This window comes from Girardinichthys multiradiatus, chromosome 4, assembly GCF_021462225.1.
Source record: "Girardinichthys multiradiatus isolate DD_20200921_A chromosome 4, DD_fGirMul_XY1, whole genome shotgun sequence".
In the NCBI taxonomy this organism is placed as follows: domain Eukaryota; kingdom Metazoa; phylum Chordata; class Actinopteri; order Cyprinodontiformes; family Goodeidae; genus Girardinichthys; species Girardinichthys multiradiatus.
In genome coordinates this window covers 32,482,292-32,495,624 of record NC_061797.1, presented here as the reverse complement: position 1 = coordinate 32,495,624, position 13,333 = coordinate 32,482,292, and the positions used below count along the sequence as shown (strand labels likewise).

The following is a 13,333-nucleotide window of genomic DNA, read 5'->3' as shown; positions in this document are numbered from 1 at the left end:
GTTGTGTCATCTGTTTTGGTGATGGATTGAACAGTGCTCTGTGAGATGTTTGAAATTTGAAAATATGTTTTATAACCTAACCCTGCTTTGAACTTCTTAATAACCTTGTTCCTGACCTATCTGGTGACACCACATAAAATACCAATCAGATATATTGGATTTTGTGGTTGCAACATGACACAATCTGGAAAACAAAGTATGACTTTTGCTACATCAAGAATCAGAATCAGAATCAGAATCAGAATCAGAAAAGCTTTATTGCCAAGTACGTTTTTGGACATACAAGGAATTTGTTTTGGCGTAGTCGGTGCAATACAATACAAATTAAACAGTATAAACATATCTACAATATAATATAAATATATGTGCACAGTTTTAAGTGAGTGAGAGTAAATGTAGAGCAGTATAAATGACAAACAAAATAAATAAAAAATAAAATAAAACACAGGAAAAATTTCACACATCTGAGTATTGCTTGTGTTTACCGGTATTGCACACTGTATAAGAATACTGGGAAGACTGTTCAATACACTTATTCCTTTTGGATAAAAAGTGTTTTTCAGACAGGTTGCATGAGTTTAAAGTTTCTGTTATCCTCTTCTTGAGGGTGGGAGCCAAAACAATAAACAATTTTATGATAAAAGAAAATATTGCCTTTTTGTCAGGGAGAAATCTAACTGGTATTGTTTTAAATAGCAATGTAGCTTATACTTGATAATATTTTTAGCAAATTACTTTATATATCAAGGCTAACTAGTTTCAACAATTTCAGAAGACATTTTGTTGTAGCTTTTATTGGGTATGAGGTGCTTCTGAATATGAAAAACATAGGAAGCTATTGAGTTGGGGTGCCAGAAATCTAAATATGTGGAATTTATTAGAGAGCCAGTGGGGAGCAGTGTCATAATATATCATACAAAACAAACTTGGAGGGAATCTCTGTGCTTTGAAATTAAGTATGTGTTATATATGTTGTTAACAGAACAAACTCAATAGTTTCTTAGAAATTTCCTCAGTCAGGATAATTCAGAGTGTATTCACAGTTCTTCTACTTTGCACTCTAAAATACTGTAGTTTTAATTCCTCAAAATTTAACTAATTTTCTTTCAACATCTCCACTCACTGACCCCACTTTTAAACAATTTTCAGGACTGTTTTAAAGTGAAAAGAGTACAAAGATTTGCCTTAAAATGTTCCTTCGTGTTACATTTCCTTTGAGGATGAAAATTGAGGAATGAATCCCAAAGAGCACTTTAGAGGACATCTGTAATAAAGTTATGGCAACACATCAAAACCATTTCTTAAAGGTGTTAAGTGTTTCTTAATTACTTTGAATTGGAAAGCAAACAGTTTCAAAACACCAGTAACTATGGCTGACCAACCAAACAGAGTTGTCTATCAAGAAGGGACTTTGTTCAAGGAAGTGACTGAGAATCCATCAGTCACCGTAACGGAGATTTCCTCCAACCTTTCAGTTACATGTCAACCAGGCCTGAGTTTGACCAATTTTGGATAAAAGCTATTAGAAAATACAACAAAACATATAGAAAAAGTTAATTATTGTAGCTAAGTATTACATTTAAAGTTTAGTCCAGACTATGATAACATCCTCCTGCTTTGAAAGTACCAAATACAGCGAAGTGTTTTAACCAGACCTGCTCTTTAGACATCCTGCTCCAGAGCAGCAAAGGCTCCAAGACAAGTGTCTCTTTGAAGGGAGTGTAGCTTTTTAACCAAACCGATGACACTAAAGAAAATTTCAGACTGAAATCCTGGTTCTGCAAACCCTGCAGAGGAATTGTCAACAAAGATTTTTTAATGCTTTGACTGCATTTAATGAGTGCGATCCATGTACCAATATTTAAATTAAAAATTTAGATCTTACAGAAGACACTGGATCAAATGTATATGGCTGATATCTCTGATACTGATTTGTAGCACTATTGCATATCTTTTAGTTTGTAGAAAACTGTCTAGTAACACTGGGGTATTCAGGCAGCCTTGCCTCACTGTGTTCACATGCTGCTGGTGCTGTGCTACAGCCTCAGGTCAAACTCCAGGGCTGCTTTCATGTCCCAGTTCCTCTCTCCAGGGTCCAGTCATACAGGGGCTACACACAAAGAACTACAGGGAATAGTTCTTATCTAAGAGGCTAACCACTAAAAATTTGCTCGGTAGATACAATGAATCACCCCATGGTGCCTGTCATCTAATCAGTGGAAACGGAGATATCATTTTATTTAAGCAGATGTGATTATAAAATGCTAATCTTCCTTTGCCTTTTATTTGCTTAGCATCAGAAGCAGCAGTATTGTATTTTTTCTCTTATGTTTATGAAAATGGGCTTTTTATTTTTGCTATCTTTCTCCTGAAAACTTTTACAGATAAACACATTTTAACTGTTTGCTGTTCTTAATATGGTAGAACTTCTCTCACTATAATTGGAGATGTCATAGTTAAAGAGGTCAATAGTTGGTTTGTGATTGTATCTCATCTTATAAGATGTTTGTGTGTGTGTATGTATGTATGTCATCATTGTAAATCAGAGTGTGTTTTGTGAATTTTTGGTCAAGTGGGAGATTTTGGTGTGTCATCAAGGTGGAGACGTAACATTTTACACACTAGGTGCCATACAAGCGGACTGGATACGAATCTAAACAAAGAAAAAAATGGCGCTGATGGTGTAGGGGCGAAAGCGTGCGACCATGTGCAGAGGCTATAGTCCTCGAAGCGGCTGTCCCGAGTCCGAGTCCCGGACCTGGCGACATTTGCCAAATGTCTACCCCTCTTTCCTTTCTGCCTACTGTCAAAGAGAAATACAAAATAAAGGCCACTAGTGCTGAAAACATATCTTTAAAAAAAAAAAAAAAGTCTGAAATCTTACTGTTTGACAAATGTTGATATTGTTTCTAGGGTTGGCTCGAGTGTCCAGTTCAGTTGTGATGACAGCTACGTACTGCATGGATCTAAAAGCATCACCTGTCAACGAGTTACTGACACGTTGGCTGCTTGGAGCGATCACAGACCCATCTGCAGAAGTAAGTTATGCAATGATCCTCACTGAAATAGGTTTTTATCTCTTTAGGTCACAGATTTCAAAGATGTGCTATAAGGTTAACACCAAAATTATTCGTACCTCTGGCAGAATAAGATTTAAAATTATACATCTTTAATCGATAAGCTAATTTTCGATGGGAAATGAGAAAGGCATGTTTTAAAACATAATTAATAATCCTAAAATGAATATCAATTGAAAAACAAATGTAAAAAAAGCAAATGTAAAATAACGTGTTTATAGACATTTTCATGGTTACAAAACCTATTAATTCATGATAGAAATGTAAAAAGAAATGTTGCTTTTGTATTATATTGAAGGCTGTGCTCAACATAGAAGAAAAAAGGAGCCAAAATAAGACCAGACCAATGTTCGAAAACATTTAAGTTAGTCCATTCAAGAGCATTTTGAATATCACAAGCTTGCTCTCTACGTTTAGGAACTTTTACTGAGTGCAGTTCATTTTATCACCATCAAATGGTGTTTTATTGTGAAATGAATAGGCACTGAACATCAAGAGACTTTTAAGTAAAACTTTTAATGCTTGATACAGAGAACATTCTCTAATATTTTATATGTGGGGTGGGAGCTAGGTGTTTCCTGTAGGGAAGTGTGAGCATGAATGAAGAAACTATCCATACCAAACCCCCTACCTCCAAAACTTTAAACCTGCTAAAAAAAAGTTTTAAGTATTGCCTCACGCCAATACCAATAAAACTTTTAAAAATGATGTTGCAGAAAGGCAGAAAAGTAAAAAATGTGCCAGTTGCTACTGCTTTCAAATCTTGAAGGTTTTGGGGATTTCTTTTATACACTCTTCATTTTTAAAATGTCAATTCTTAAACAATAGCAGAGAAAAGTTAAGGAATTCATAGTTGTAACAAAAGCTGTAATCCCATTACTAATGTTACTGACAATATTTTTACACAAACTACATGTAAGATACCTTTTAACATTTTAATCACAAAATGAATGAGCACAACTTTTGAACAAGACCCCAACATGGTTAACGAGTTAGCTAACACTAGCATCAAGAACATCACTAAATGCATTTTTATCATGTGTTTCTCAAGACGAAAAAATGGCAACCAAACAGATCGCAAAATTGTTTGTTTAATATTGTTGTTGGGACCCACAGCCATGGAAACAACATTACACTCCGGTGCAAACTTTTCTGGAATTTTCAAAAGAAATTGCATTTAACCAACTTCCAGCAACTGAGGAAGGTGGGGGGGGGACAGACTTCCCATGATGAGAGACTGGCCGGAGAGGAACAGCACGCTAATGTCTCTTTGCTGGCAAAAAGACATTAACTTTTCAAACTGGATACAAGGGTGTCATACGATCATCGATCATATGCACTAAGTTAAGTACTGATGAATTACTGTTGAAAGAATCCGGTATTCATTCATAAAAGGGGTAAATTAAGGTATAAGCATTGCTTACTTTTTCAATGAGGCCTGCAGAAGCAAACGGTTCCAGAGAAGTCTCCAGTAGAGACGCTGTCTCTACAAGCCGAGTGAAGCGGTTTTCCCTGCCTGAGAGAAGGACAACAAGTAGCCGCATCACCGTGGTAACGTGCAGTTTGGTCGGCCCGACAGAGCGGCCGCCCATTGTTCACAGAGCTCTCTTCAAACTTTGTCGTCACCCGGACAATTCCTCAGCATGGTTCATGAGGTTAGGTTTTGGGCAGAGAGTAATAGAGAGATATTTAGGATGAAATGATCTGAACGTTTTTCATTTTATGAAGTTTGGCTTTGTTTGTGTTGAACTCAGCTAGGACATGTGCTTGCTGTCAAATAATATTTACCCAGAAAGGTTTAGTTTTCAATCCAGTAAGTAATATGTCCCTAACATCATTTTACTAAATTTGATAACTAAGTAAACACCATTAAGCCCCATTTCTCCAGAAAGATTTGGCTCTTTTCCAAAATATTCCCTTAAATATTTTACCATTTCCCTTAATAATATTTCTTTAAATATTATTTTAATAAATAAAGGCAGCTAATGATACCCCGTTGAGAATTAGTCATCCAGAAAGTTGGTTTTATTCAGCAGATCTTTCTTTAAAACATGATTTTAATAAAATAATATTTTATCTGATCTTGCATTGTGAAGGGTTGTCTAAAGGTATGCTGATTATTGCCTTAGTTAGTTCCAAGACTAACTTAACTTCACTTCCAGGTTCTTCAAGATAATCCTTGGTTCTCAAACATAAATAACATTGAATGGTAATGTTGCATCACTCCTTCAGTCATGGTTTCAACCATCTTTAATCAACTTGTTTATATTGTACATAGCCCATTAGTCTTCCCTATTCTTTAATTCTGCTTGGTAGTTAGTTAGATTGTTTTAGCATAGTAAAGAGTTTGTTGATTGAAATATGTTTGACTTTGAGTTGACTTATTTTTGTTAATAAATTATTGTATTTTAAGAAATTGTGTGAATTCATTCCATATATGTGCAGAGTTTTGCTGTTCAATAATGTCAGAGCTCATCTCACACCTTTCTATTTTGTCCTAATACCACCGCCTTACTGAGCTGGTACTCACAGGACAACCCTTAACAGACAGAAATATTATTTGATAAAATATTAAAATATTAATATTAAATATTAAATCATATTCTCAGATTCATAATCCTAACATTGTTATTCAAAACACACAAAAGGGTGATGTGCTTGAAGAGCTGAAAGTGAGCACGCAGCGCTAACATTAGCAGGAGGCACAAACCTGTGCTATCAAAACAACAGCCAGTAGGTTATATCAACACCTCAACAATCAAGCTTGCTGTCATTTTACAGTTATCTGCAGCCTACCTCTTTGCTCTGTCCGTCGCTTCGATAGACAGAAGGAACTGTGCCCTCAGACAGATGAAGTCTTTCAGCTAATCTCCTTTCATACTGGACGAGGTTGCTAAAACACTCCTCTCTGAAGTGCTTCATGCAAATATTGCGGACGTTCCCCACTGATGTCAGGACGTTTCCATGAAAAATCAAATTTAACCAGGCACTCCGAAGAGGTTCTGATCCTGGGGGATGGTGTAATGACTGGTGTGGGTTAATACACCCAACATTTAGATTTTTCCGCTTGCTGCTTCGGCATCCTTCAACTTGAACTACAAGAAAAAAAAATGTCGGATTCGCTGGATTGGTTAGCCAGAAGTCCATGACCATCTTTAGAAGTTCCACAGAAAATACTGTGACGTAATAAAGAACGAAACAAAATATAAAAGGGAAAAATCTGAACAGACTGACCAAATATGACCCAAAAAGCACCTAAATATATCACAATGCACAATCTGTAGGAACTAAATTCAAATTTTCTAGACTTTCTGAGACTCCCAAAAAATTTGTTTAAGAGCTAAAAAAGTGGATTTTGCATAATATGTCCCCTTTAATGAATTCAACATGGTTGTCTGACTTGACTATTATAGCTACTTTATTTTCTTCCTCTAAAACCGGTTTAGAGTTCTCCTGGCTCTGTTGGACATCATTACCTTTCTCAAAATCTCACCCTCATTCATCTTTAGATTCTTCTTAAACATGTCTTAGTACATTTCTCCATTAAGCCTTAAGTTATACAAAGTATATATTAAACATATGCTGAGAAACAACAACTCCAAACCTAACTGCTGGTATGATGATGTTCTGTGCCATTCCTTCTCCAAACATGGTAAATGAAATAATATACAAAGAGTTCAGCTTTGGCCTCAATTAAACAGACTGTATTCTCCCAGTATTTTACCAGGTTGTCCAAATGTTTTGCACCAAATCTTAAAAAAAGCTTACAAATGCTTTTTGCTTCAGCAATGGAGTCCTGTGCAGTGAACATGCATAGAGGCCACTGGTGGTTGACTGCACTAGTTATTGTTTTCTTTGAATCAATAGTACCTTCTGTCGAGGCTTGCGGTGGTGAAGGATCAAAGTGGCAGCAGGACATCTGCAGGTCCATTATGGATGGATACATTTTAATGAACAGACTAAAACATACACAAATGAATAATTAGGAACCAGAAGTAACAGGAAAACTAGGAGTAACAGCAAAGGTCTGGAGAAGCTGAAGCTGAAGCATCTGACTGACCTACAGCGGAGGCAGGAGCTGAAGCACAAGGCTGACCTCCAACAGAGGCAGAAGGTTAGGCGTCTGGTGGAACCTCAGCAGAAGCAGATGCTGAAGTGTTGAGCTGACCATCAGTGGAACGAGAAGCTGAAGTTGAGGCATCAAGGAGACCCTCAATGGAGGTGGGAGCTGGCTGTACAACCAAAGGAGCAGGATCCTCCACCCAAGGCCCAGGCTGGCGCCAGGGATCAGGTGACAATGGGCAACGTGGAACAGGTGCTGGAGCAGGTGCTGGAGCCGTCAGGCAGCGTGAGGTGGACTCACGGCGTGTTCACGCAGGGCTTGCCCATCCCTCGCGGAAGGAGTGTGGGGCGTCGGAAGCTGGCAGTATAGCACACTGCTTACCACTGTGTCCTCTCCGCTGGAATGTCGCTCTGCTTTGGGGTGGGGGAGGAGAGATGCCACATTGACAGGGACCAGTTCCCGGAAAAGGAATCGCCAGCCTTGAGCCCCAAAATGGCAATCGCTGCTTCTCCTTCTCAGATGGCTGTGAGCTCTACTCTGCCTGCCTACTGAGGGTCTTGAAAAGAATAATCTCCTCGCCTGCTGCCTGGTCCTTCTGTTGGTCGTGTCATACTTTTGCGGTTTGCAGTGGTGAAAGACCAAAGTGGCAGCAGGACATCTGCAGGCATATGGTGAATGGATACATTTTAATGAACAGACAAAAACTTACAGGACACAAGGAAAACCCAGGAACCATGAGTAAAAGCAAAGCAGCTGGACAAACAGACCACCCAACAATGAGGGAACAAAACACACGGACTTAAATACAACAGAAAATTAACAAAACTACATGAAAAATGGGTGCGAATAACAGAAAACACAACACGAGTGCGGATCATGACACCTTCTAACACTATTGATTAGTCTTTTGATTCCTCTGTCCAAAATGTTGCAAAGTATGGCTAGTTTGTGGTAAAATTAAGTTCTTTGCACTTCCATTTTATGGTCCCATTGGTTTTTGCTGCAGCGTTGAAAATCTTTGTAATAATTCTTGTTTTGCAAGAATAAGGTTGCATCATAACATTCTTCCTGAGTGATACATTGACAATGAGAATATTCTTCAAACGCCTTTTTCATAAGTCTAAACTATTCTTACACTATGAATCTGAATCTATTCTTATACGTATTTTTCTTGAGGAGTAAACACCTATTTTTAAAAAACAAAATTAACAGACATAATAAAAAAACAAATTTCTCACAGCGACCTGATTTGATGAAAGACAAATATAAACTTTATATAAATATATAAAAATAAACAAAACAAACAAAAAGAAAAACACTATAGGTTTACATGTTAACTGTAAAATAAATACCTGAGATTCAGAGAATGGTCAAGAATAATATTTTCTTAGTCTGATGAAACACTTTACAAAGTATTTTCATCCTAAAGTTGCAGAGTTAACCCCTACAGCTAATTGGAAATGCAGTGCTGTAGGTAATATGGCAATAAAACCAGTCCTGCAAGCTCATCATAAAGCAAAGCCCTGCAATCCAAATGCGATATCATAAATTTTTAATGAGTTTTTAATAGTTCTTCCGCTGCAGTGGAATTACATGCAATGGTCTTTTTATTAGGATGTAGCCACACAGGCGCATAGTTAGCCCCGGATGTTTTCTGAATAGCCCCGAACTTCTTCATAGAATAAATTTAGAAGTATTAAAAAGATGCAGCCACAAAATGGTATTGGACTTCACATTTATATTTAAAAACAATCAAATTTGTTCAATTGTGTTCCATATAACCACGTCCCGCTCCACCTAATCTGACAATGAGTTATAAGGAAAAGACACAAAATACTCATTTGCGCACCGCCAATGCGCAACTACGCGCACAGCCAGAGATGGACTCCATTGTGGAGAACTCCAGAACAGCAGTTTACTCCAGGTCGACCTGCCTCCTTCATTACCTGAAAAGTTACACTGAGCGGCTCGAACAGAGATCATTTCAGAGCAACCTCGGAGCCAACGTGAGAGTGGGTGTCTGGTGGGTGTGTGTTCAGGAACAGGTGGACGCCGAGCGGTATAACCCAGGAGAAGATAGCGGTAAAACCTGAATGCTGACTCAGGATGGGCTAATTGTAAGTTACAGCTAATCACTTATTCACCCAGCAAGACATGAGTTGGAGGTTCACTCTAATGAGCATCTTCAGGGTCAAGATGAGGAACTTTCACCTGAACTACAGGTGAAGTTAAATGATCTGTGATAGAAAACAGCAGCAACCTTCTCTGTGAGTTTCTAGCCGGATTTGCATCATAATGTGAAAATATCTGGTCCTTTACTTCAGTCAAAATAAAAAGCATTTAATCCTAGCTGAACACATTAAAAGGTCCTTCAGATCAACACATTGCATCTCATGGCTGCAGCCAGTCTTATAGTCTAGTTCTACATGTAAACAGAATAAGTGTTCCTCAATAAACCAGGAAATTATCTCCTGGTTCCAGTAAGATGCAGTAGAAACTGCAAAAGTAAGCCTCCCTCTTCTCTTTCATATCTTCTGTGCTGATTCTAAACATACAGCTCTGGGTTTAAAGATGCAGCATAATTAAGAAATAAATCATACCAATTAATCACAGGTGGACCATTGATTAGTTAACTATTTTATTTTTCTGAATTACACATGTATTATTATATAAACTAAACTCATTAACAAGGATACAGTTTTACTGAAGGGGAGACATACATACCATATGTATACAGTTATTAATAACTGTAATATTAGTACTGATAAGGTCCAGGATGAGGCTCTATGCTATATTTTAAACATCACAACTTAACACCCTTTCCTCTCAGTGTTTAATAGGGAGAACTGTACTAATGTCTCACATGCTCTGTGCAGAACAAAAGACTGGGTTGAAAAATGTTTCATTTATTATTTTTGGCAGGCCAAATTTCTTCAGAAGTGGAATGAAGGGCTCAAAAGATGACGATAAAAGAGAACAGGTTCATAAAAGAAGGAACAATTTTAATAAAATGTTTCGAAAGCTCTTGGCATAATAAAATAAATGTGTTTTAGGATTTAACTATTTGACTAAGATTTAGGAAAATCAACTTTATACCACTTTCCTTTTTTGAAATATAAGAATAAAGACAATGGAGCCTCAGGAGTGGAACACTTTGATGAGAATGTAATGTTTAAAAAAGGTAATTTATGTAGGTGACAAAAGAAGCACATTTATCTGGCCCTTAGTAAACATCTCTGAGTTTAAGAAAAATGTTTGTCAGCAAAAATTCAGATCAAGTTCTTTTCTAAATACCTCAAAATGTGTCATTATTTGCATCAGCAAAATGGTTTTTCAACAGGCCTAAACTCTGTTTCTCCTTGTCCTTCATTCAGCTTCTAACAAAAATAAAAAGTAAAATTACTGCAATACTTTTTGTTTGATTCACAATAATTTACATTCAGTCTAGAACCAGCCAAGACAGAGAACTGGTACAATATGACCTATATTATTTTAATTTTAAATTACCTATAAATTGTCTTACTGAAATCTAAATATTTTGGATTTGAGCTAAAGCCCCCAATGTTTTGAGACCCTAAAAATGCCCCTGAGCCATACAAACAATGCATGTAGCTAATAAAATAAATAATCTTGCTTCTTCTGAGAATACCTTTGTTAAATCAGTATATTTTTGATGCATGTAAAAGTTATTGATTTAAGTACTCTCAGCAACTATTACCAAAATCCTTGCAAAGGAATAGATTTGATAAGCAATCTAATGACACTCTAATCCACATTTGTAATGCATTGCATACAAATTATTGGATCTGAAAACCTGTTAAGGGTTATGGTATTTTGTTTTTATTTGGGAGCACGAGTGTTACATACATTTATTTCTAAGGATGCATGAAAAGCAGTATCATTTGGATTTACATGATTTTATTTATTGATGTGGCAGAGCAAAGATGCAAACTGCCCTCATGTTTACTGACAATACCCTGTTGGGTTTATAGCCATGGAATGAAATAGCAGACGGCTGGTTTCATATGCACAAGTGTGCGAGCACATGCACTCACAAACATGCTTGTTCTGACAGCAAATGTCCAAAGTATAATGTCACACATCTAATATCTGCAGCAGTATTGGCCTTGAATTGTTGGTGTGTTTGATGGACAGCCAGTTGCTGCGCTCAGACATATACTGTAGGGTCCCTGTCAGATTGTGTTATAGGCGTATGTGTGTACCATTATATGCAAGTGTGTGTGTGCCTGTATTGTGAATATATGGATGTCTGTGACCTCGGAAACATGCCTAAAGTCATAATACTGGCTCCTCCTGTCAGAAAGGATTGAAAATGAGACAGTGAGAGATGGAAAGAAAAGAAATCCAAATTTAGCTTCATATTGAAACTTTGAATGGAAATATCAGTTTTGTTTCTCTGTAAATCAGTTAAAATATGGGCAAACAAACTCATTTTTATAGGAGACAAATTGCATTAATCATTTAGAAGTTCACTTTGAGTTTAGTTCATGTGCACTTTAAATTACAAAGATAAATAATACAAAATTAAAGAAAGAAGGATTCATACATTTTGTAGTTTATCAAATGTGACAGAATTATAAGTGAATTTATATTGTGAATTTATACATTAAAGTATAAAGTATAAATTCACAATATGAATTTTTGCAATAAAGATTTTTTTACATTATGTATTATATTTTCAATATATGGAACAAATACAAAGTACAGCCACATTGAGATTTGTGGAAAACAAGATGCATGTTGTGGGAAAACTCAAATTCCAGGAATGACACAAATTTGCATGGACATACAACTAACCTTATATTCATTGTGCCTGACTTTGATTTAACTGATTGGATATATCACAATATTATCGGGAGAGCAAACTGGTAGATTCAGAAACAGAAAGGTAGAGAATAATAAAAGTCCAAATCAGTGGACAAACTGTTAGAAAATGGGAAGGCAGAGGTTAAAATGTCTAGAGTACATTGTGGCTCTGGTGAATTGTATTATCTGGTGTGATCACTCTTCTGAGATTCAAACCCGTAAGCATCTCTCGTTTTCTGCTGAGACCTTTGCTGTTAATTAGAAGCTGGTTTCCAAGATGAATTGCAATGAATGTGTTTCTGTGTGTTCAAGTAGCTGTGTGTGTCAAAATGTAGTTCAGCTCTCTTTTCTAATTAACAGTCTGATCAGTCATCTGGGTTCCTCTCCTCTTTTCCCCCTCTCTCCTGGTATTTTCTGTCTTTTTCTTGCCTCCTGCTGTCGTCACTTTCCTTGTTTTATTTCATCAATTTCCATGGTACTATCCTTTAATTTCTCTGCCTCTCTATCTTCATCTAACCTCTGTCCCTTATGTTTCTGTGTATTGCTTCTTAAAACCTGTGTGTTTGCAAGCACCTTAACTTTATGGTCACTCATCTTCTAGTAAAGTCACTGGAGGGGTGAGTCTCTGTTAGTTTGCTGTAATCTTAACCATATGATGGCAGTGATCTCATCATGGTAGCTAATTAAAGTTACCAACTGGACTGGACTGGCACTATTCTATGGGGTAAGAACGCTGTCAAAAATAATGTGTATGTAAAGATGGAAATGTGTGCATATTAGTCAATAGTTGTGCATAAGTATAATCCAAAAGAGGTATTGTATATTTTCTCTATAAGAATACAAAATAAAATGTTACAGCTTCAAGAAATTACAAACACAAAATTCAAGTTTACAGTTGAGGTTTATTCATAATGAATGCAATATGCAATAACAGTTTGTGACGATTTCTTTTCTTTGAGAATACGAATTTACATCAGCCACTTGGTGTCACGTGGTTAGTAGAGCACAGAGTTAGTCGATTCGCGTTGCGCATGCGCTGTCACACTCCTCACCGCCAGTAAACGTAGTGCCGGAATGGGAGGTAATTCAGTCTAAAAGGAAAATTAGGAACAGAGGGGAGATAGGGGGGAAATCAAGAGTATTATAAATAAAGCATTGTTCTTACTTTTATGAAATACAAAACTAAAACATAGAATATAGTGGGTGGAGTTATACAATGATGTACAGTAGGTGGCGGTATGCACCTCTGAATTTGTTGCGAACTGCCAGCAGCAAAAGAAGAAGAAGAAGCAGCAGGACTAGCACTAAAATGACGAACCAAGAGCATATATTAACAACATTAAGACATATATAAACTTTTTAACAT

The 13,333-nt window shown here is 36.8% G+C and overlaps 1 protein-coding gene across 1 annotated transcript in view; it reads left to right on the top strand.

The window, feature by feature from the left end:
• Positions 1-13,333, top strand: part of LOC124866622 (CUB and sushi domain-containing protein 1-like) — a 436,935-nt gene that overhangs the window by 196,238 nt on the left and 227,364 nt on the right. The window contains exon 9 of the mRNA XM_047362500.1: positions 2,914-3,038. Coding sequence (XP_047218456.1) covers positions 2,914-3,038 — 125 coding nt within the window. The remainder of the gene's footprint in view (positions 1-2,913; positions 3,039-13,333) is intronic.